The sequence below is a fragment of the Curcuma longa genome, chromosome 1 (assembly GCF_044706935.1).
Source record: "Curcuma longa cultivar G26 ecotype Majalengka, Jawa Barat chromosome 1, ITB_CL_G26_1.1, whole genome shotgun sequence".
NCBI lineage: Eukaryota > Viridiplantae > Streptophyta > Magnoliopsida > Zingiberales > Zingiberaceae > Curcuma > Curcuma longa.
This window is the reverse complement of record NC_133861.1, coordinates 16,968,288-16,992,182: the sequence shown is the minus strand read 5'-3', so window position 1 is coordinate 16,992,182 and position 23,895 is coordinate 16,968,288. Positions and strand designations below refer to the sequence as shown.

Genomic DNA, 23,895 nt, shown 5'->3' with positions numbered 1-23,895 from the left:
TCATGTTATAGTGCGTCAAAGGCACTGTCACTTAAAGTTTTATTCCACTCATGATATTCCAATAGTAAAATTACTATCCTGTGATTAGAATTCATGGATTCGAATTTCCAAAACAATCTCAGACTGTATACAATAGATCAGCCAGAGTAATTTATATCGAAAATTTTGAAATAGAAGGGGCCAATGGCAAAAGAATTACGAAAGGATGTGATTTGGGGTGTGATTTGATAATATTCACGCGGGGGCCATGAAATTGTCCTTTTTGGTATTTGGGTTACGCTGTGGGTTAATTCCGACGCGTCTGCCAACATGTCCAACATTTATAACCCGAGATATTATTGGGAGAATAATTATCAGAAGGTAAATAAATCAGAAAAGTTGGGTCACAAATTGGAGGAGAAAGTGGCTTGCGGCTGATGGTGGTACGGTAGTGCGTCAATTTGTTTCCATGCGCGGTGGCACCGCCCGGAAGCCCTGTTCACCCAAAGCTTGATGTCTTCGTCTTCCTTGCTCCTCTTCCTCGACCTGACCCGATTCTTCCGTCAAGCGGACCGGGCCTCCTTCCTTCCCTTCCGCGCCTTCTCAGCCTCCGTCTCCTCCACTTCCCTCTCTGCGTATCCGGCTCGGAGCCTCCTCTCGATCCACCCCGTGCCCTCAGTCTCCAGATCCACCGCGTGGTCATTATCGGAGAAGGGAGGCGGCGATGGAGGAGGCGCTGTCGTTCGGAGTCAGCAGGAGAATACGGAGGGGGAGTTGGCCGAAGCGGAGAAGGATTTTGCCGCAGATGGCGTCCGTATTAGCGGGACAAGTGAGTTGGAACCTTCATTTCAGAAGCAGGAGAAGAGACGCAAGATGATGGCCTCTTCTGATTCGATCTCGCTTGGCATCAGAGAACCTGTGTACGAGGTAATCTATCGGTGGAAATTTGCCATCGCAGGAGCTCTTCACCTTAATTGGCGTGTGACTTTGTTGTCGTGTGTGTGTTGTTGCGCGTGTTCTTTATTCTTTTGTGTTATTTTCTTTTTCCAATTGAGTATTCATGAATTCATTTTGTTTGAAAACTTGAAACAACATTTCATTCTGAAATTTGTATGACCGACGTGATTGAGACAATGTAGAATACCTAATTAGATGGAAAAGATCAACAACCAACTCCTTCCTACTTTCTTAGATGACTCTGGAGAGAAGAGAAGGCAAAAGTTACTATGGGCAAACAACTCAAATAAAGAGGACATTCCTGGGCAGGCCCGCTAGGTTAGACTAAGTCCTTGACACGGTGCTGTTGGTACGCTGCGAGGGTCCCCTGACCACCGCTAGTCACATGCTCACAAGCCTACTAGGCCACTAATAATGCCTCACTTAAAAAGAACAAGATCGGCACATGATGTCACCCAGAAGATTACAATAACACAATTGTTACATAGTTATAACACATGCACAAAATTTAATAGTCAATCAATTTGTCACTATTAACTATTAGCATACTACGTTTCTAAATTACCTGAACCATTAACAGAAAAATATTACCTAAGGAATATTTTGACTAAATCTCCCATTTGCATGCAGAAGGGCACCAAAAGTCACCATCATATTATGCATAATCTGTTCATAGTTTAAACAAGTAAGAGCAAAATTGTTAAAAGGCTTAGAAGTTTCTGATGTTATTTTTCTCTTTTATCTTGCCCCTAAGAAGATTGAAAAACTGATTCTGGCATATCATAGGAGTAACTCAAACAATTGAGAAAAAAAAGTTCATTAAGAACTAGAAGAGTCTTCCACCCCCCCCCCCCCCCCCCCCCCCCCCCCCCCCCCCCCCCCCCCCCCCCCTCAAAGTTGTTCAAAATCATCATGGTATCAGATAAACTAAAAAGTTTTTGGAATAATAACTGAATCTTGAAAAAAGCTTGTGACATTTCTGTTTTTTCCCTTTTTTTCTGTTTTAAGAAAGTTTATATTTTAATCATGACATCCTTTTTGTAATAGTTGTTACTATGCTGCTGCTATGGCTGACCATGGCTTTCAATAGCTACCTTGCATGTTTGGTATTTGGAAGTTTCTTTGTGCCTTCAGAGAACTGATAATATAGGTAATAATCTAAAAGGGCATGGAATTCACTATTTGAGACATCATTACAAAACATTTGAAAGTTTGTAGAGATGAGACTATATGCTTACATTCCCATCTTGTTATTCTTGATTTCAGAAAGCTAGATTACTGTCATATAATAATTTTCTTTGGTCTAATAGTATATTTCATGCTTGATAGAATCTCTTTATCCTACTGTGGGAATGTAACTTCGCATCCCAATATTTTCACCAAAAATAACACTTGATTATGTCAATAACTCTTGACTTATACTAGAAAATACCTGTACTACTTTCTTGTTTTCTAAAATGATGGTTGGCTTTTCACTGAATGAAGATTGATATGGTTTGCTTCTGTTCGCCACATGGATGGCAAAATTTGTTTTTTCAGTGTATTTCTGACTCTCCATATGATTTGTAGAGTAGTCGTGGACATTTGATGTAGTTTCAAAATGAGTACTAGTTTAGATCAGAACCTATGTTTGATTTAATTGGAGCTGTTACATCCAGGTGATTGAAGTTAAATCAGATGGTACAGTGTCTACAAGGAAGATTAACAGGCGACAATTGTTGAAATCAAGCGGTGGGTAACAAATTTCTCAAACTTGATATTAATTTCAAATCGAAACTGCAAGTAAAAGTTAACTGGCATCATAGACAGTATTATATGCCATCTCCTATACGTTGTACTTGTTCTATTTATTTTCTATTTCAACCATTGAGCTGTTTGTATTGATTATATCTGTACAATCCTTTCTACTTCCTGCTACTCTATCAGTTTCAACTTCTTGTCATAAAGTTATGGTTCCATCTAGTTATTTGCCATTAGAGCGTTCTTGTTCTACATCAATTTGGTTTCAGAGATGTTATGCTACATCACAATATTCTTTTTCTAATTGTCTTCTGGTTGTATTGTTATTTATAATTTTAATTCCTTCATGCATATTGCGTCTTAGGCTTACGTCCAAGAGATATCAGGAGTGTAGATCCATCATTGTGGCTGTTGAATTCAATGCCATCTTTGCTGGTAAAATTAAGCAATTTGTGATCCTTATTATTTTGTTTTATGTTATTTTCTGGTATGGATGGATTTTAAATAAATAACTTGTGGTGTTATCAGATTGATTCTTCTATATTATATAATCCTTGGGTTTCTCCTGATATATTATATAATCCTAAGCTCTTTTATTTATTTATAGCTATGTTATATTTATGTGTTCTGATTCTCCTGATATATTATTATGCCTTGGGACTAAACTGACATGGTTTTCTATTTCCTTGTTTACAATGTTTTGTGTAACTTGCTAAATATAAGAACAGGAATTTATGCATCTCAATGTGCCTTCATATGTAACTAGCACAGATAACCAGATTTCTGCCTTTTCCATGTTTGGTGGTTGATGGTGCCAATAATTGTTTCTAGATTTAACAAATACAATTTTTTACATAATGTTTCCCACAATTTATGTGCACTTATTTACTTTTTTACACCACTTTATGGTAGGTGCGAGAACAAGCTATATTAATGAATTTGGGCTCCTTAAGGGCAATTGTTATGAATGAACGTGTTCTTATATTTGATTATAACAGGTGCAGGTCTTTCATTGTATATTTCACCAGCTTTATCTGCACATACACAATCATATAGCCTGTTTCTTTCACTTTATAGAAAAGGAGGGAGAGCCTTCTTAAAAACATTGTTGCCTCGCTTAAGTTCTAAAAGCAACAGTGGTGGACTTGCCATGCCTTTCGAGCTTGAGGTATAGAATTATCAATTCCATAAAACAATTCAGGTTTCTGTGTGTTGAAATTATATGGAATTTTTTGGATCCTTTTTAGTTGGAATTTTGGTTCATAAAGACAATGAAATCTGAAGGATTGGAATACTTACTGTTTTTACAGGTTGTTGAAGCTGCACTACTTTCTCGAATAAACCAGTTAGAGAACAGAATAATGGATATTGAACCTCGTGTGAGTGTTTCTTTTATATTAATTGTCCATGTTTGTATCTTGGAGGGTATCAAAGTGCAGACATATTGTCTTTGTCGAGTAGGCCTAGAGAACTTTGGAAAGTCTTTTTTCTTGGCTTGTGTGTGATGGCTCCAATTTATTTTAATTTCTTCATATCGCATATTTCTGGATGAAGTTCAGTTTAGGTAAAAGATTGAAGCATAAGTAGATATTGATTACTTCATGTTGTCCTTTAGTGATTACTTAGGCATGACTTGGTGAGAGATTACTTGGGCATCTAGTGCTGCTCTGCAATGTTCATTTGCAATTTTTTTTTACAAATTGGATTTGATGATTTGTTGATTAGAAAATAAATTATTATTGCAGCTATGCTATTAGGAACCACATTCAGATAAGAGTCACTGCACCTCCCACATCCACAAAGATGTTAAGTTGTTTGATAATGATTACTCTTTTTTTCTTATAGTACTCTGTTAACACTGGCATTAGTTCTCTCTATTCAAGAAACACATTCTGCTAGGCTGTCACAAGTAACCTCAAATTAATATTTTTCTCATAGTATAATTAGCTTCTCAGTGCACCAGGCTGCCCCTTTTTTTTAGTTTAATTAGCTTTTCAATTATGTGGAACATTTATCAAATATTATAACCATAGTCATTGAAAATTCCTTATCCAAGAGCAGAAATTATGACACTCATATTTAGATAAATCAGCACACTATTTTGTTTAGCCCTCCCAACTTCTCTACTCAAGTATACTTTATTCGTAATATGAAATGATGGACTGGATTTTTGTCTTAGGTGGTTGCATTACTTGAAGTTCTTCTTCCCAATAGATTGACAGCTGATGTGTTGGAAGATCTTCGTCTGAGCAAACAAACTTTGGCATGTCAAATGACTCATATAATATCCTTTGATTTTAGACGTGTGTATCACATTGTGTATTAATTTTTCTTTCTGTGTGCAATTAAAGGTTGAATTGGGTTCACGAGCAGGAGAGCTGAAACAGATGCTTCTTGATCTTCTTGAAGATCCTCATGAAATTCGTCGCATATGCATAATGGGGAGAAATTGTACAATTCGCTGGGGGAGTAATGATGTGGAATGTTCCCTTCCCTTGGACAAACAAATGGCTGAAGGTGCAGGAATTTGTGCTGTCTTCTTTTTCCTACTCTAGGTTCTCTCCAGGTTCCTTACTTTGGTCACATCTTAGAAGAATGATATCAGAGAGATTGTATACATGTGATTTTATATTTATCTGCCTTCCTATGCACTGTGACCGAATTTTATGCAAATGAGATATGACAGTATAATTTGTAGGATCTTTTTGATAACATGAACTCCGACATTGATGTAGCTTGTACCCTACACATATTTCCTGGTAAAATACTTGGTTGTATAGATTATGTTGCTTTTCTTCATAAAATATAGGCTTCGAACACAAATTCTCTTTGAAAGCCTGCATATTTTACTTCCATAACTTTCCCATAATAAGTTGCAAGTCATTAATAAAACATATGACTACACCTAGCAAGTAGCAACTCATTAATAAAACATCTTTTTTCTATCATCTTAGGTTATTTTCTCCCAATTTATTTATCAAAGCTACTACTAATTGCTACCAAATGATGTTTATGTCCTCTCTCCTAGTAACCTTGCACATCAATCTTAATGTTCTGATGTGTATTATTTGTTCTTTTTGATGTATGTTATTTCTTAATTATGTTACTCCTACAATTCTTTCAACCAGAGGAACATAACATGATCGCACAAAAAAGTCCTTTGCATTCTAACCACACAGCTTTAATTCTGTGGATAATAGATTCTCATTAATATTTGTTGAATAATATATTCTAAAATTAAAATATCTAAGACTCTTATAAGATTTACTTGTTAAACCACAACCACTCCTTGGTATTGCTAAAATTACATTTTAGATATTGTTATTAGTTTGACATTAAATTTTCTTAAGTTTTTTTTTTATCATCTTATCATTATAATTTATATTGTTTCTTTCTGAAGTAACTATTGTGATTCCTATGTACTTGTCTGATACTACATGTTTTTTTATTAGGATCATAGAATATTGTGTAATGTATTCTTCCACTAATGTCTTCATTTTGTCTGATGATGGGACAACATTCTGCAGAAGAAGAGGAGGAGATTGAAATGCTCTTGGAGAATTATCTTCAACGGTAATGTATTCTAATAAATATGCAACTTCACAATTGTTTAAAAAATTATAGTGAGAAGGAAGTCTAGATATCCTTCTTTTATGGGAATGTTCATACCTCAATAGGGAACCTTCATGATCAGCCTCAGCATTGAAAAATTCATTCATTTAGCAATCTTCAGCAAAGAGTCCATTATCTAATCAGGGGCAATTATAAGGACTATCATGTATCATTTGCTAGGAAATTATCACATTGTCAATCAAGGATTCAAAAACATTAACTCTCCTAAGGAATTCTCAAGCACACTGGCATCTCAATAAGTTCACATGTAGAGTTGTGCTCTAATTAAAGAGGTATAGGTGTCAATGAGAGAACTATCACTAACTTGGGCTTAAGCATTGTGGGTCAGTAGTTGAGCTTAACTGGTTGATGAGTTGGTTTTCTTGTTTGAGCAATTGTTTCAATTGGTATAGGAGCAAAGGTAATTCTAGATATGGAAGATGTTTTGGAAAGAGCACTCGAACCTGCTGAATAGGGATGATTTGGTCTATAAATCGGGCTTAGATTTTTATTGTGATGGTCCTTGAGTGCTTAAAATTATGACATCCTAATTTTGTCTCACATGGATAGTCGTAGGCTGGCTAATTAAAGAGTTTCATTGACTTGGATGAGTGAAACATTATTCATTTGTGCTTAATACCTTTTAGCCAATGGTGGGTCAAACAAGTTAATGGTGTTAGCTCTCAACAACTTAGTGGGCTTCTCTCATTTGGGTGGATTGTAGCTTTGAAGCACAGACAGCAGAAGCACACAACGCGCACACACATAAGCTGATCAAGTTCTTGTGACGCTTTAACCTGTTTTCACTTTTCTCAGATGTGAATCCTGCCATGGTCAAGCTGAAAGACTTCTTGATTCTGCCAAGGAAATGGAAGATTCTATTGCTGTGAACTTGAGGTTTACAATTTTTTATCTTCTTAGCCTTGATGATGCTTTTTTAACATTATATACTTGACTGTTGGTTCTTCTATCATTTCAAATGTACCATTATGCCATGTGTAGTTGCTAGTATGCCATTTTTTCATTTCAAATTTACCATTATAACTCCTTCCATCTTGTTTTTTTTTTTAATTATGAATATTTTTTGTATTGCATCTTGGAGATTGCAATATCTTCTAAATTAAGTTGTCCTAGTGACACTAACATATACAAGTCAGAGCAATTAGAGGATTAAAAGGCTCTGTTTTCAGTAGCTTAGTTCATACTACAAATTTTTTTTTTAAAAATGTCTGATGGATGCTGTTGGCAATGATATTTACATTGTGCCAGTAATTGCATCTTTCTTTCGTTCAATTTCGCGTCACTTTGGAATATGTAATTCTAGAAATTGAAGGTGGCTAGGTTTATAACATTCTTATAAAAAATATAGATAAGCATACTACTGGATTATTTTTGCTGCATATTGGAGCATATCTTCATTCCCAACTGCTGGGTCATGAGGGATGTCCATCTTATTTGTTGTTCCTTCAATTTGATGCATCTTGAGGAATCCTTGTCGATATCCTCCTAAATCTTAGGATGGTATAAAACATCTGCAACATCGACGTAGCACTCTCCTTCCTGAAAGCATAGAATTTTTCTTCAAAAATATTGATGTAGGAACCTTGCTTCTGCGTTGATCTTGGAGTTGGCGATCTTTTTGTTGGAATTTTTCCTGAAAAAATGAAATAAGAGAAGTTCAAGTAGAGCAATTAAATGAATACATCATAGTTTTTATGTGTGGTCATTTTATCGTGGGATAATCTAAATGACCACAGACTAAGATTAATACGCCAACTATCCTTAGATGCCTATGATATGATCTTCAAATGGATTATCGAGGCTTCCTTTCAGCTCCTTGGTATGCTAATTTCTTGTTTCCTTTCCAAATACTATTTTACAAACAATAAAACATTCACAGAGGAAAACATGATTTGATTTTGTGTAAATTCAACCTTGACATGGAGGCTTGAACTTCAAGTTCTAAAGGTTGGTTTATCTTAACAATAAATTGGATCTCGAGATTTTGTACACTCTTTAATTTTCATGTTCCAATTCAGTAAGTCACTATTCTTATATGGATCAAATTTCATTTACCTATTATCTCCAGCTCTCGCCGACTTGAAGTTAGTAGAGTAGAGTTGCTTCTCCAAGTTGGGACGTTCTGTGTTGCAGTTGGGGCTTTAGTTGCAGGTATGACTCATCTCCTAAGGTTGATGCTTGTTACTGAAGCCTTGTACTATTGGATGCGAATTCTAGAGGAGCACTTCATGAAGCCAAATAGAAAGAGGGCACGTGTGCTCGTTCTTTAGATCAGGATTTAATTCTATATCATGTGCACCTCTAATTTAGATCGTATGCGTTTGTTTTTCAAAAGTTGCCTCCTCTCTGACCTTCAACAGAAGCGTCTTCTCAGAAATTTTGCATGCTGTTTTAATTCTACAGGGTTTTAGGGCGTTGACTTTTTTGCATCCCCGAAGCATGCCAATTAATTAAGTTCACAATCCTGCAGACTTCGCTGCACATTGTTTTTATTTATTTATTTTTTTGTTAAAAGGTGGAAGCCAACAGTTTGCAACTTATTATAGAGACTTAGGCATCAGTCCTGCCGAGAGGATGAATTAAATCACTACATTGGATACAATGCAAGTCCATTGGTTCCTCCTCTAAAGCTGCCGTTCTGTAGTCTAGTTGTAAGGGCCCATTTAGAGAGCCAATGTACTGCCCCATTCTGATCCCTGCTGTCTATTCTCTGAAACCTACATGGATTCCAACTATGGCTTTCCTTTTTTCCCTTTTCTTATAGACGTGATCTTAGATGTTAAAGAGATTAAATCCTGTTTTCCAGTGCCTAATGGGGGCATGCTTCCTGTATCAATATGTCCATTAAAAAATTGAAAAATGGAATCGTAAGGTCGTTCCTGTTTCCGATGATGAATTGGTTGGATATAATTTCACTGTGCAGGAATATTCGGTATGAATCTAAGATCCTACCTTGAGGAGCATGCGGTATTAACTCCTCCCTTTTTCATTTTAATTCTCCGGCATAAAGTTAATTAGTTAATCACTATTTTTAAGCATTAATTTGTTATGATGTCATGCTGGAATACATCTGGAGCAGTGGGCATTTTGGTTGACCACAACAGGGATAATATTTGGCGCAGTCGCTGCATTTTTTCTACTCTACTCTTATCTCAAGGCGAGAAGGGTCTTGTGATCTTCCCAGCAATTTCATCGATCCTGAAGGCAGGTGTGATTGAACATAGAAGTGAAATAGGTTGGCATATAGTTGGGTTCATTAATTTTTCCTTCCTCTGTTTTCATTATATGATGCAGCTGTTTGATCTGGTTTTCAAATTTTGTTGCTGCGCACCATGATCCATTGGTTACCAGACGAGATTGATACTTTCTATTGATCTAAAAGTTGGTAACAAACAAATTTCTTCACACCTCAACGTTACAAGCTGGCTTTGATACAGTAATTTTAGAACACATTCCAACATTAAAATATAAGATGTCTTTGCTTTCATTTGTATAAGAAATTGTATTATAGCTTCTTAGATGATTCAAGCAATTTCATAATAATTATTTTTAACAATAAGAGCGTAAAAGGACATATTCTAACATTAGATGATTCCACACGTGAAACGTGAGTATCCAAATCCATCATTTTATTTTTTTTTTATTTGTATTTTTTGCTTTCATTTATCCCTATAGGTAAATCCGTGTCTTATTTTTCACTTCACATTAAATGGTGTCTGTCTATCAATAATTTAAGACTTCAAAGGACAATTTAATCATTGGTAATAAGTGATTGTTTTCTCCACGCAAATGCCTGAAGGTAATTAATATTTATTTGATGAATTGATAATTAAGTTAAATTTAAAGTATTAAAAAAGAAAATGGAAATGGAAAATTTATGAAATTAAAGGACAAGATAAAGATTGGCGGCCAAATGAAAGCCACTAACATTATTTTTTAAAAAACAGGTGACAGTTTATCAATAAAAACGTGTGGTGTTTGCCGCCTAGTTTTCAAATTCTTTCTATATTTGGTATAAGGATGATAGGGATGCGGCTCATCAATTAGTTATTATTTTTATTTTTTTAATTTTACAAAGATAATTCAACTAATTCACTTTTGAGGTTAGATTCGAACGACATGGATCAAAATTAACAATATTTATTAATTAACTAACATTCATAGTGCAACCCTCAGATCACGAATAATTAATGTTTACTATAATTTTAATCATCCACGCTAATAAAATTTGAAAAATGAACCCTTGTTTATGTTAACCTTGTATGATTCACCATCTCAAAGTTTTACTTGAACGATCTCAAACTCCTTAGTTCCGAATGAATTTTAGGTGAACTTATGCCACAAGCATTTGAGCAGCTAGTCTTTTTGTTTTTTGTTTTTTTTTTCCTTTGTAGCATTAACAATTTAGTTAAATTTATCCAAAGAAAAATAATTATCAAGATCTTTGTGCACTAGTGTCATAATGTGGACTTCTTCGTTGACAATAGCAACAAATGATTTCCATGTGAAATGCAATTGATGAAAAACTTGAAGGTGATTGCACGTCCATTCCCTCATTTTGGCGCATTCCTCTTTGATTTTTTTACACACTAAATGTTTTGAAAGGTGAGCGCGGATAAAGAATAACCACAAATTATTCGAATATCTATTTTTTAAAAAAACACTTATGAATTTGGCTAGACGTCAAATGTCAGAAAAATGAAGGAATTTTATTAAATTCTACATAAATATATTAAACTAATTTATTTGAAATATATTTCAATTTTATTAATTAGTAGGCATCATTTATTTGGTGTAGGTTTAAAGGTATATATTTATTTATCAGATCAAAACTCGATCAAGTTTATTTATTTGTGCAAAGCCTTTTCTGAAGGGTTTAGAGTCAACTCTGATGTAGGGCTTTATGAAACCACGAGAATTCTACACTAGTTCAAAATTCCTGAATAATTAATACGCTGCCTAGGAATTATGTCCTCTTGTAATATATTAATGTGAATTATTTTTTAAAAATAGCTAATTGCAAACGAGAAACATCACTAGTACTTTCTCATTTATTTCTATGTTTTCTTTGTCATTGAAATTCATCAAGTTATATATCAATCTGGGTCACTAGAGTTGTTCATACGAAATCAATGAGTTGTTCTCTCGAATGGATAGCGGCTCCAAGGACATTGGTTGTTAGACTGGGCTATCATTTTTATTTTTTAATTTATTTTGATGGTCGATGAAAAATGGGATTAAGTCATGACTTGTATAGCCATACTTTAGCCACGTCAAATTGTTGAAAACAACCCTACTATAGATCCGATCAAGACATATTCAGACAACAAGCATGGATCACCTTAGTTCATGCATGTTATTTATTTGTTTTCAGATCGTATTGTCATATATATTTTCAGGAAATTAAAGTTGAGGTAGCCCTGGCTCCCTTAATTTTAATTAATTACGTCTTAGTCAGTTAATTATTCAATTTTAAAAATCATTGATCTCAATTTCTCAACTACCGTAAACACATCTTTAATGACCTCTTTACAATGATATTTATACATAATCAAGTTAGTATCCATATTTTTGAGTCCTATGGACTAGAATCTCGTATTGAAGCCCGATTTAATTGGATTAACCCTTGGAACCCTAAAAAAAATTAAATATTAGATTTTCATTTATTTAAAAAATAAGTCTATGATCTACTTAATTACCATCTATATATAAATCAGCACTACAAAAAATAACCGATTTTGCGACGAATTTTTGGGACGAATTATTTTCGTTGCCAATCAGCAACGAATTTTGGGACGAACCAAGGTTTCGTCGCTAATCTGCAACATATTTTGCGACGAAACAATTATTAGTTGCCAATTTAGCAACTCAAAATATTCGTCGCCAAATTCGTTGCAAAAATTAATTCGTTGCTAAATTCGTCGCAAATTTGCAACGAATAATTTATTCATCGCTAATTAGCGACGAAAGATTTTTCCGTTGCAAAAAAATCATCGTATCTGGTAAATTTGGCGACGAATACAAAATTCGTCGCCAATTTGGCGACGAATAATATATTCGTCGCCAATTTGGCAACGAAACAGGTTTTCGTCGCCAAATTTGGCGATGAATTTTGTATTCGTTGGTAAATTGGCAACGAATATTTGTTTCGTCGCCAAATTTGGCGACGAAAACCTGTTTCGTTGCCAATTTGGCGACGAATAATATATTCGTCGCCAATTTGGCAACGAAACAGGTTTTCGTCGCCAAATTTGGCGATGAATTTTGTGTTCGTTGGTAAATTTGGCGACGAATATTTGTTTCGTTGCCAAATTTGGCGACGAATAGGATATTCGTTGCCAAATTGGCGACGAATAGGTTATTCGTTGCCAAATTGGCAACGAATAACTGTTTCGTTGCCAAATTTGGCGACGAATATGGCGACGAAAAATTTTATTCGTTGCCAAACAGATACAGGAGACAAATGTATCTGTAAATTGGCAACGAACACACTGTTCGTCGCCAAATTGGCAACGAACACACTGTTCGTCGCCAAATTGGCGACGAATACTCTGTTCGTTGCCAATTTGGCGACGAAATTGGCGACGAAAAAAATTCGTCCCAAAAAAACTTAAGTTAAAACCCTAAGTTCCGTCTCCTCTTTTCTTCTCGCTCGCGAACAGCCGACTCCTCTTTTCTTCTCGCTCGCGAACAGTGCCTCGCTCGCCCTCTCTCGCCGATCTCTCGCACGGAACAGCGCCTCGCTCGCCCTCTCTCCCCGATCTCTCGCCGGATACCTCTCCCTCGCCGCTCGCCGGATCTCTCAGTCCTCACCGCCGGATCTCTCTCGCCGATCTCTCTCCCTGGCCGCCGGATCTGTCTCCCTCGCCGCCGGATCTCTCTCCTGGCCGCCGGATCTGTCTCCTGGCCGCCGGATCACTCGCCGCTGGATCTCTCCTGGCCGATCTCTCTCCCTCGCCGCCGGATCTCTCTCCTGGCCGCCGGATCTGTCTCCCTCGCCGCCGGATCTCTCTCCTGGCCGCCGGATCTGTCTCTCTCGCCGCCGGATTTCTCCTGGCCGCCGGATCTGTCTCCCTCGCCGCCGGATCTCTCTCCTGGCCGCCGGATCTGTGTCCCTCGCCGCCGGATTTCTCCTGGCCGCCGGATCTGTCTCCCTCGCCGCCGGATCTCTCTCCTGGCCGCCGGATCTGTCTCCCTCGCCGCCGGATTTCTCCTGGCCCTTCAATATCTGCTGCATTTCTACGCTATCTTGAGTATATACTTTTAGGGTGAGAATAACTGGACATCTATTACAGTCCTTCTCTGGCCACTTCGATTCTTACATGATTTATCTAGTTTTCATCTACAGATCAAATACGCCACGCCCAAGTGGGCAAAATAATACCTGTTGATTCATGTATCTGCTATTTATGTTCACAATCTTAAATCTGCAGATTCTGTTTTATGCTAATTGCTCTCTTTATCTATTCTTTTAGGTTTATGGGCTTAAATCAATAGCTGTAGGAAGATTCAGGTTTACTTTGTTGTGGAAACAACATAGCATCCTTTGCTTTTAATGCAAATAAGAAAAAGGAATTGATCTAAATTTTAGAATTTGTAATAGATTTCAATAATTGTCTTAGCTTAGCCAATGAACGAGTAGTAAGAGTTTAATGGGCATTTGGTAGGACTTATTTTGATTTGTGAAGAACGATTCGTTCTTGCATCAGTTTTAGTTTGAAGAACAGACAAGGCTATACCACAATTCATTCAGTGAGAAATAAAGAACTACAAATACTCAAAATGAGAAAGCAAAATATATCCTTGAAATTTATGTATCAGACGAGAATTTGCATCAAATAATCAATGCTTTCTCATGTTCCTTTGTTTAAATCTTTGATTATTGCACGATGTATGTCTTTTATATGTAAATCAATGTAGGAAGACAATGTCCCAACTTCAAACTCTTTATTTGAGCTCTTCGAGATTGTGCAGTTTGCATGCCACACATTCTGCATTTGATTTCTGTTATCTTAGATATGGTTCTTCTACCTAGTGATCTTGCTGCAAATACTCCATGCCTATATTTGACTCTTGCCTGCTCTAGCATTTTATTGGGTGCATTTACTCCATTGTCGTTCACTGGAATCATGTGAACCTTCTGAAATAAATGTGCATGATTAATTACTCTATTATGGAATTACTGCTACTAGAGTAGAAGGTCCAATAGTAATCTGTGTCTTATAAATATTCATCTCAAAGCTTCATTAGCACAAATTCTATTGCATGTTTTTAAAATCATATTAATGTTTGTAGGGAAAATTAATTTTCCTGTATATGTTAATTTTCCCTAAACTTTGTAAATCCTAAATAACTTGCTAAACTCTAAAGTTAAAATTGTAAAATCTAAACTCTAAATCATAAATCCTAAACCTAAATTCAAAAACCCTAAACCCCCTAAACCTTAAACCTAAAGACTAAAGACTAAACCATAAATCCTAAACCTAAACTATAAAAACCTAAACTTGTAAACTCTTAAACAATAAATGATAAACTCTTAAAAAAATCCTAAATCTTAAATTCTAAATCTTAAATCCTAAAACCCTAAAACCTACAACTAAACCCAAAAACCCTAAACCCCCTAAATCTTAAAAATTCACTAAACCATAAAAACCTAAATTCGTAAACTCTTAAACAATAAATGTTAAACTCTTAAAAAATCCTAAATCTTAAATCCTAAACCTCCTAAACCTAAAGACTAAACACTAAACCCTAAAACCTAAACTTAAACCCAAAAACCCTAAAACCTAAACTTAAACCCAAAAACCCTAAACCTCCTAAACCTTAAAAAATCACTAAACCATAAAAACCTAAACTCGTAAACTCTTAAACAATAAATCATAATTAAACTCTTAAGAAATCCTAAATCTTAAATCCTAAACCTAAATCCAAAACCCCTAAACCCCCTAAACCTTAAAAAATCACTAAATCATAAAAACCTAAACTCGTAAACTCTTAACCAATAAATCATAAACTTTTAAAAATTATTAAATCTTAAATTCGAAATCCTAAATCCAGTTGCAAGTTAATAATTTATATATTGTTAATAATACTGTTTGTTTTTTTGTTACACAGGTTTTTATAAACAAATCAAAAAAAAAGGTTAGTCTTTACATATTTAATTTATTGGTTTTAGTATTAGTTTTAATTTTAAGAATGATACTTTCTCTTTATCTTATTTTTTCTATGCAGGCGAAGACAAGATAGTGACGATGAATCAAGCAGAGTTTCCGGCGGACCTCGATGATATCTTCTTCTTCTATCTTTTCTTCATATATACTCAGACTTGTTTATTTAGTATCAGGACTTTGTATGGATTTTTCGCATTTTGATGCATGTGACTGTTGGTTGGTTGGTTGTTTGGTCGGACAGACTTATAGACATGTGTACATGTCTATTGTAGATATTTGTTGGATTCTGATGTGACTGTTGGATGTTATGTGATTGTATATTATGCATGTTATGGATATTTGGTTGTTATGGATTTATGTATGTTATGGATATTTGGATGAAATGAATGGATGTTATTGCTTTATTTGTATTAGATTTGATATGCTTGTTTGTTACAGGTTACATGTATTTATGAATCGATCCGATTGGATTGATATTGTTTGTATATACAGGATAATAACCAAAATGAATATTGCATTGAGAATTTTTTTTTTTTTGCAACGAAATCTGCGACGAATTTAGGATTCGTCGCCAATTTGCGACGAAATTAGCAACGAATATCAGTTCGTCACAAATATATCGTAAGTTTACTATTTATCGTAATTTGCAACGAATTCAAGATTCGTTGCCAAATTCGTTGCCAATTGGCGACGAAATCCAAAATTCGTTGCCAATTGGCAACGAATAAAGATTCGTCGCCAATTGGCAACGAATCATTGTTCGTCGCCAATTGGCAACAAATCCAAAATTCGTTGCCAATTGGCAACGAATAAAGATTCGTCGCCAATTGGCGACGAAAATGTATTCGTTGCCAATTGGCAACGAATCCAAAATTCGTTGCCAATTGGCGACGAATTTTGGATTCGTTGCCAATTGGCGACGAATACATGTATTCGTCGCCAATTGGCGACGAACAATTGTTGCCGATTGGCAACGAATCTAACATTCGTCGCCAATTGGCAACGAATTTAAAATTCGTCGCCAATTGGCGACGAATTTTGGATTCGTTGCCAATTGGCAACGAATACATTTTCGTCGCCAATTGGCGACGAATCTTTATTCGTTGCCAATTGGCGACGAATTTGGCAACGAATTTTTATTTTCGTTGCAAAAAATGGCGACAAATGTGGATTTTTCGTTGCAGATTTTTGGCGACGATTTTGTTGCGACTAATTGTTTTTCGTTGCAAATTTCGTCGCCAAATTTTTTGGGACGAATTTTTTGTTAAAATTCGTTGCAGATTTCGTTGCAGATTGGTTATTTTTTTGTAGTGATGCTCGTGCCCCTTTCTGTGCTCTGACAATAAGTAGATGGGAGTTCCAGTAGGGAACACGGCTAACTCGTGTTCCTTGGCACGATTGTGCTCCTGAGCACAACCAGGCCATGTTTACTGACGCGGGTCGTGTTGTGCCACTGCAGGATCCACAAACCATAGCGTCAAACTAACAATTTTACCATTAAATTAGGATGATTTTCTTTTTGAATTGTTAGAGTTTATGGGCTATTTAAACCATTATTTAGTTGATGTTTGAGACTTTTATTGATTATTAATCTATTTCTAGAGACGATTTGTCTATGTTTGTGATTTCTTTTGTCTTTAAAATTCCTTTCTAGATTTCACTTCCAGAATAATCATTATTCTATTTAGCGTCAGTTTATAAGTGAAATAATAAAAGTCCAAATAGATATTTGACAATTTCATCAAATTGAGATCAATCAGATGTTAGCTAGATGATTTAAGGAAGCACTAATAGGTTGAGTTCAATATAATGAAGTCCCAACAAGCTAACAAGGATGGAGTGCTAAGCATTCTGACGGCGACAAAGAGCCTTTTTGGATTAGAAAATGTCCAAAAGCTCTGAAATTAGATATCAAATACTCTTTCTCTTATGAAACATAAAGCTCTAGTATTACTATTATTATTATTTCTTCATGATCTATTAAAATGATTTTTTAAAATTATCTTTTCACTTTCATAAATCCATTAATATAATTTTTCTTCCAAATGATCATGTACGTATAATTAAAATATGAGCTACATTAATTATATTGGATATGTGAAACACGGAAGCTGTGACTGAATTAAACCAACCTTGCGGTGGCGATTACTTCGCACATTAAGCAATTATGAGTACACCTGCAGATGAAGTGCTGCTGAAGCTGTTGCTATTAGTATTACTCAAAGATGAACCGAAGGACGCCTGGCGATTTTCCTCAATTCACAATCCTTCAAATCCGCGGATCCATTGAATTCAATCTCAGCAGATAAGCTTCTGCTCCATATCAAATTATTTTCTTCTTCTGTCAAGTAATCATTATTCCGCCGTATTGCTTCAAATCTAAAACATCTCATGAAATAATAAAACATTCCGATTCAGAAATAAGCTAAGATCAAGATTTGTCTGTCAAGAAACCTCAAGTTTATTGGATATATAGACAATTATATATACGCACGCGCACAACAGAGACCTCAAGTTAATTGCCAAAGAAGAGAGGAGAGGAGAGAAAAGAAATTCAGAATAATGGCATCTTCTTCTTGGTTGATCACAGCCTTCTTCGCCGTCTCCTTCATCAACGTCCTCGCCTCCTTCGCCAACGCCGGCATGGTGAGTCCGGCGGTGGCGGTGGCCCAATTCCTGGCGGCGCACAATGGGCCGCGGCGGGCGGTGGGGGTGCCTCCTCTGACGTGGAACACGACCCTGGCGCGGTTCGCTAAGGCGTACGCGGCGCAGCGGCGCGGAGACTGCGCGCTGGTGCACTCGCCGGGGTACGCCTACGGGGAGAACATCTTCTGGGGACAGGGGCGGCGGTGGGCGATCCCCGACGCCCTGGCGAAGTGGTCGGACGAGCGATCGAGCTACCACTACGACACCAACTCGTGCGACAAGGGCGCCGACTGCACGCACTACACGCAGATGGTGTGGCGGACGACGGAGGCGTTGGGCTGCGCCAAGATCATTTGCCGGGACGGGGACACCTTCATCGTCTGCGAGTACTACCCGCCGGGAAACTACATCGGAGCCCGGCCCTACTGAATGATTCCGATCGACAATCTCTTGTTTGTAGTTTATACATATTTGTATTATGGATTGATGTGATGATGTTGGATGTGAATATGTGTTTATATATACATTGATATAGAAATTAATTATTATTGTTACTCTGATCATGTTTTACAAGATAAAATAATAGTGGTAAATCGACATACGAAATAAAAAAGAAAACATTTACAAACAAAGAGAATATTTGAATGCAAATTGATGTCTATCCTATGACATTATCATGCCTCTCCCACACTTGGTCCAAGCTTTTGTTTAATTGCAAAGGATATAGTAAAGTCAAAAATAAATACAAATAACTAAACTACTATGTCAAAATTTCTCCATGATAATCTTGCACCTAGGAGTCAAAACAAGGGGAAAAATATATTTAAAAGATCAATTAATTTCAGATTTTTATTATTCAAGTAATATTATAATAATTATAACTAAATTTTCTATAATATATTTATAATTATTAATTAATTAAGTCAAAATTATTTTAATATTGATTAAAAGTGCTTTAGTTTAATTAAAATGATCCAATTTAGTCAAAATTGGTGAAATATTATTAAAATAATTTTGATCAAAACTATTATAATTAATATAATTTTGATCAGAATTATTACATTTTAGTCCTAACTATTGCAATATAGAGTAGTTGATCAAATAATGTGAACCAAATTAAATGCCACATGTTTTAGCTGCTTTATTCAAAGTTGCTCCATGTTAGAGAACTTTGACTAAAGTTTTTAATTAAAATAGTTTTGGACAAAATTCCTATAGCAACATTATATAAGGATATTTTCAATATATAGGGGGGTTTTTTATTTTAAAAATGAGATGCTTTTTTTTATGATGATAATAATAAACGACAGTACTGTTTTGGTTTTTGAACGGTAAAAAATAAAAAAGGCATCCCTTATTTTTAATATCATTAAAATAGTGTTCCATTTTGAAACAAAAATAAAAGATTATCTTATTTTTGAAAATAGGATGAAAATAAAAAAAACTTTTTATTTTTATTATCATCAAATCAAAAGAGCAATTCATTTTAAAAAAACAAAAAATTACCTCATTTCTAAAAGTTTCATTTGCAACACCTTTAATAGCTCTAAGTAATTTTAGTTAGCTGTAGTAATTTTGATTAAAATTATTTTATATTATAACAATTTTAGCTAAAACTGTTTCAATTGTAATAGTTTGGATTAAAATTTTTCCAATTGTAGCAGTTTTAATTAAAATTATTCCAATTGTATTTTCATCAATTTTGATTAAATTGGAGCAATTTTAACTAATGTCTGAGCATTTTTAACTAATTAATCTTAAAATAATTTTAACTATAATTATGTAGTGTTGAGTATGTTGGAGCATCTTTGGCCAAAACCATACGATAATATTGGAACAATGATATTTGCAAAACATGAAGGGCCTTTTTGATTTTTTTTTTAATATAACACTAATAAAAATAAAGAGCGCCCAATTGATTTTTTACCAATTGGTTATCCTTCTTTAGTTTTGTAAGATTATGCTTATGAGATCAAAAGTCTAATCAATTAAGAAATTAGAGAAAATCAACTAAAAAAGATTATTATTTATCCAATTTGTTTTCCATTATTCATTCAATTAGGAAGGAAATTTAGTAGCTAATTAAGTACTATTTTGTAAATTGGATGCAAAGTTCTCTTAATAAAATTTAGATCCAATGATCATATATCATATCTTTAGAATTTTAGTATAGACGAATACAAAATAATAACTCAAAACAAAGTCAAATATAAAACAAACCCTTGGTGTTTAACGTGATCCAACTGTCCTCCCAAGGATTTCTATTATAATCCATAAAGTGAAGCACCCCCACAATTCTCTAATTTTTCTTCCTCCTTCTTAGGTGCCTTTTGAAGTTGAAAAACATCTTGTACAACTCTTGTTGTTCACAACAAATATAAGAGGAATACAAACATGGGCAAAAACAATTTACAACACAAAAGGAAATTATAACAACAAAGCTGAATTCTTTTCCTCACTTTCTTTTACATTCATTGCTGAAGGTTGACTTTGAAACACAGCCCTTAGAACCTATTGGTGCAGGGAGTATCAAATAATAGAACTTGTATTTTGATATTGACAAAGATTTAAAGTTAAGCTGTCGTGCGATCTGATAGCTTTGTTAAGTGTGCAAGACTTAATAGGAAAGTTCTAGTATTCAGGTGGACTAGATACTAGGTAACGGAAGCCATAATAGGTTAAGTGGATAGGATACTAGGCAATAAAAGATTTAGTGAATCAAAAGTACTAGACACTAGGCAAAGGAAGTCCAGATGCGTCAACAAGACAAGATATCTAGTAGAAAGGACTTAATGGATCAACAAAGACTAGATATCGAGAGTCGAAAGAAGACTTGGTGGGTCGAGTGATCAGATGCTAAGCAGAGAAAGTCCAAACATGTTAGATATATCAGATGTTTGACAAAAAGGTAAGGAAGTTAAGCTCCTGGAGTGGAGAGGACCTTCTAAGGACAGTGAGGATGTGTCCTCGTTGAGGGAATGAACTTAAGTGTCGATCTGACTAAGTTTCCTACTAGAATTATGAAATTGAGATCGGGCAGTTGTTTAACTATCTCAATTAGAACTTGCATAATTTATATTATATTGGATTATGTGCTAACTCTATTTTGCAGGGTTCGAGTGACTGAAAGGTAAGATCGGCCTATCGAACAGTCCAGGCAACCTAACAGTGAGGTTCAATCTACCAGAAGCTGATGTGGCACAATATGATGACTTGGCAGATGAGGTATCCTTTAAGATGACGTGACACCCGATATGAACAAGGATAAACCTCAAGATAATGATGTGGTAGAGGATAGACATCGAGGTGCTTACGTGTCAAGTCGCTCGCTTAAGATAAACTCCATCTTGCTGATGTGGCAGAAGGATGACCTTCATCGAGATGACATGGTGATCAGATAATGACTCGGCAATGTTCAAGCAATCGAAAAACTTTGTTCAGGCGATTGGAAGAGCGAAGTCAACTGTGGATTCAGGATGAAAAGTTGACATGTCAGGTTTAGTCAATCGGTAAAGGCGTTCAATTGATTGATAAACTAGATCTGAATCTGATTATCGAGGTGATTAGTTGACCAAATAAGGGGATCAATCGATTGATAAATTCCTATAAAAGAAAGCTCAACCAAAGGGTTCAGAATATCAATTCATATGCTCCCCAACTCTCATCTCATGCCAACAGCAAGTTGTCTATGCCAAATTACTCTTCGACAACTTACACTCAACCTTCGATCCTTATTTGTTTTCAGTAACATTGTTAATTATTTTTATTTAGTTTTATGGATTCGATTCTAAAAAGGATGACAAAGTGGTACCATCTTTACATTTGTAAGAGACTTTCTCTGCCTCTGAAAAGATTTTCAGAAGGAGAAATATAGTGATTGCCTCGTAAGTAATCCACGATCGGATTGTAGGTCTTGGAATAGTAGTCTAGGGTTGTGAACTAACTAAAAAAACTTATGTTCATGTGTTGTGCTTCGAGTTTCTTTGTTATTCTTTTTGTTGCATTCTAATTCTAAATTTAAAAGAAAAGAAAAGATTTTAAAAGTTTTATTTTGTGAGCAATATTCACCCCCTCTATCACTTTTCAACGATTCTTCAATTGGTATGAGAACGGGGCGTTCTGAAGTCGTTTAACCACCACTCAAGTTTCTTTTAAAACCTTTATTTATTTTTCTTTAAACAACTTTTAAAAGCTTTTTGCCAGTTTTGGTACTTATTTCTTCAGTCACACTACTTACCCAAGACGTCAAAAGTCTTGGAACATTTTTTTGTTCTTAATTTTGTAAATTAAATTTGATGATCCATCAAGAAGGCTATAACACTATTCATCCTCCCTTATTTAGTGATGATGATTTTGACTATTGGAAAAGATGAATGGAATACTACCTGAAAATCCAAGTTGAAATGTGGAGCTAGCATAATAAAGATCAGATTCACATTATCGGTCAATGAAGTCGGAGAAAAGCTGGGATGTGAAAAATGGACCTCCGACGTCAAGAGATAAATCGAAGCTGACATTAAGGCAACACAAACCCTACAATGTGATCTAACCAAAGAAGAACTCATTCGAGTCAGACTATTCATAAGTGCCAAGGACCTTTGGGACAAGATGATCTAGCTCACAAGGTAGCCAACAACTCAAAGGTAATGAAGGGAGATTTGTATCTAAATAGACTGTTTAATTAATAAATTTTAGGGTGGTGAGTTCATGAGCCAACTACACGCAAGGATCAAGGATATCCTAAATAGGTTTCACTCCAATGGGCAACCCATCAAAAAATCAGAACATAATAAGATACACCCTAAAGGCATTCCCTCAAAACACTGTATGGGAATCTATGGTAGATGCATATAAAGTTTCTAGGGACCTTTCCACAATTAAATTAGATGAGTTATTTTGTGAATTCGAATTGCATGAACATGCTAATTCGAGTCAAGTCAAAAATAGTATTGCTTTTATTACAAAGCAAACCAAGAGCAAAGAGTCTAAGTCTAAGTTCTGACTGGAATTGAAATCCAAAGACGAGTAGGATTCAGACGAAGATGATGAGGAGTTAACTTCAAAGATTGTTAATCTAGTTTGAAAAATGATCAAGAAGAAGGGCTTCACCAAGTGAGAGATCAAGAAGGTGATCCAAGCAAAGGGCAAGAAAACAAGTCCGAACAAACCACTAATGCCAAGGTGGAGGTGACATGCTACGGATGCAACCAAAAGTGCCACTACAAATCCCAATGCCCTAGCTTAAAGGAGACCAAAAAGCAAAGGAAGAAGAAGGCATTGAAGGCTATGTGGGATGAATCCTCCTCAAAAGAGTTGGACACGAAGGAACCGAATAAAATGCATTTCATGGCTCTAATGGCAAAGGAAGTTATAGCCAAGTCTGAGTCAGACCACGAGTCTCAATCCGACTAAGACCAAGAAAACGAAGAGGTAACATCTCCCCTAGTTGAAAAATTATATACAATTATCACATGCTTAACTAGGAAATTAGCCAAGTCTAAGGAACATGTTAGGTCACTCATTAAGGAGGTCAAAGACCTTAAAAAGAAGACCGACCTTAGTTCCTCAACCAACCAAGTTTAAGAAGGAACTTCAACTCAAGTTCAAAAATTTGAGAAAGAGAATTCTCTCTTGAAAGGTCAAGTTGAGAAACTTAAGGGCATTAGAAAGGTTCACCTTGGACTCCACGTATTTAGACATGATACTTAGATCTCAATGAGTCATGTATAACAAATCTGGACTTGGATTCAAAGCTAAGACTAGACATAAT

General features: G+C 35.5%; 2 protein-coding genes across 4 annotated transcripts; both read left to right on the top strand.

The window, feature by feature from the left end:
* Positions 1-392: 392 nt before the first annotated feature.
* LOC141839953 (magnesium transporter MRS2-11, chloroplastic-like) lies at positions 393-9,714 on the top strand. 3 transcript variants are annotated; one of them, XM_074727832.1, is made up of 14 exons: positions 393-906; positions 2,595-2,667; positions 3,041-3,111; positions 3,589-3,674; positions 3,754-3,844; positions 3,987-4,055; positions 4,856-4,939; positions 5,028-5,193; positions 6,204-6,249; positions 7,105-7,185; positions 8,378-8,460; positions 9,233-9,276; positions 9,389-9,513; positions 9,604-9,714. In XM_074727832.1, exons 1-13 carry the CDS (start codon positions 493-495, stop codon positions 9,482-9,484), a joined length of 1,404 nt encoding a protein of 467 aa, XP_074583933.1. In that variant the 5' UTR covers positions 393-492; the 3' UTR covers positions 9,485-9,513; positions 9,604-9,714. The 3 variants fall into 3 exon arrangements, with proteins under 3 accessions (XP_074583933.1, XP_074583940.1, XP_074583925.1); XM_074727839.1 differs by having other exon boundaries at positions 9,389-9,517; XM_074727824.1 differs by having other exon boundaries at positions 9,389-9,714.
* An 8,327-nt stretch (positions 9,715-18,041) lies between these two features.
* LOC141825067 (pathogenesis-related protein PRMS-like) lies at positions 18,042-18,554 on the top strand. Its single transcript, XM_074712448.1, has one exon. It carries the CDS (start codon positions 18,042-18,044, stop codon positions 18,552-18,554), a length of 513 nt encoding a protein of 170 aa, XP_074568549.1.
* The last annotated feature ends 5,341 nt before the right edge of the window (positions 18,555-23,895 follow it).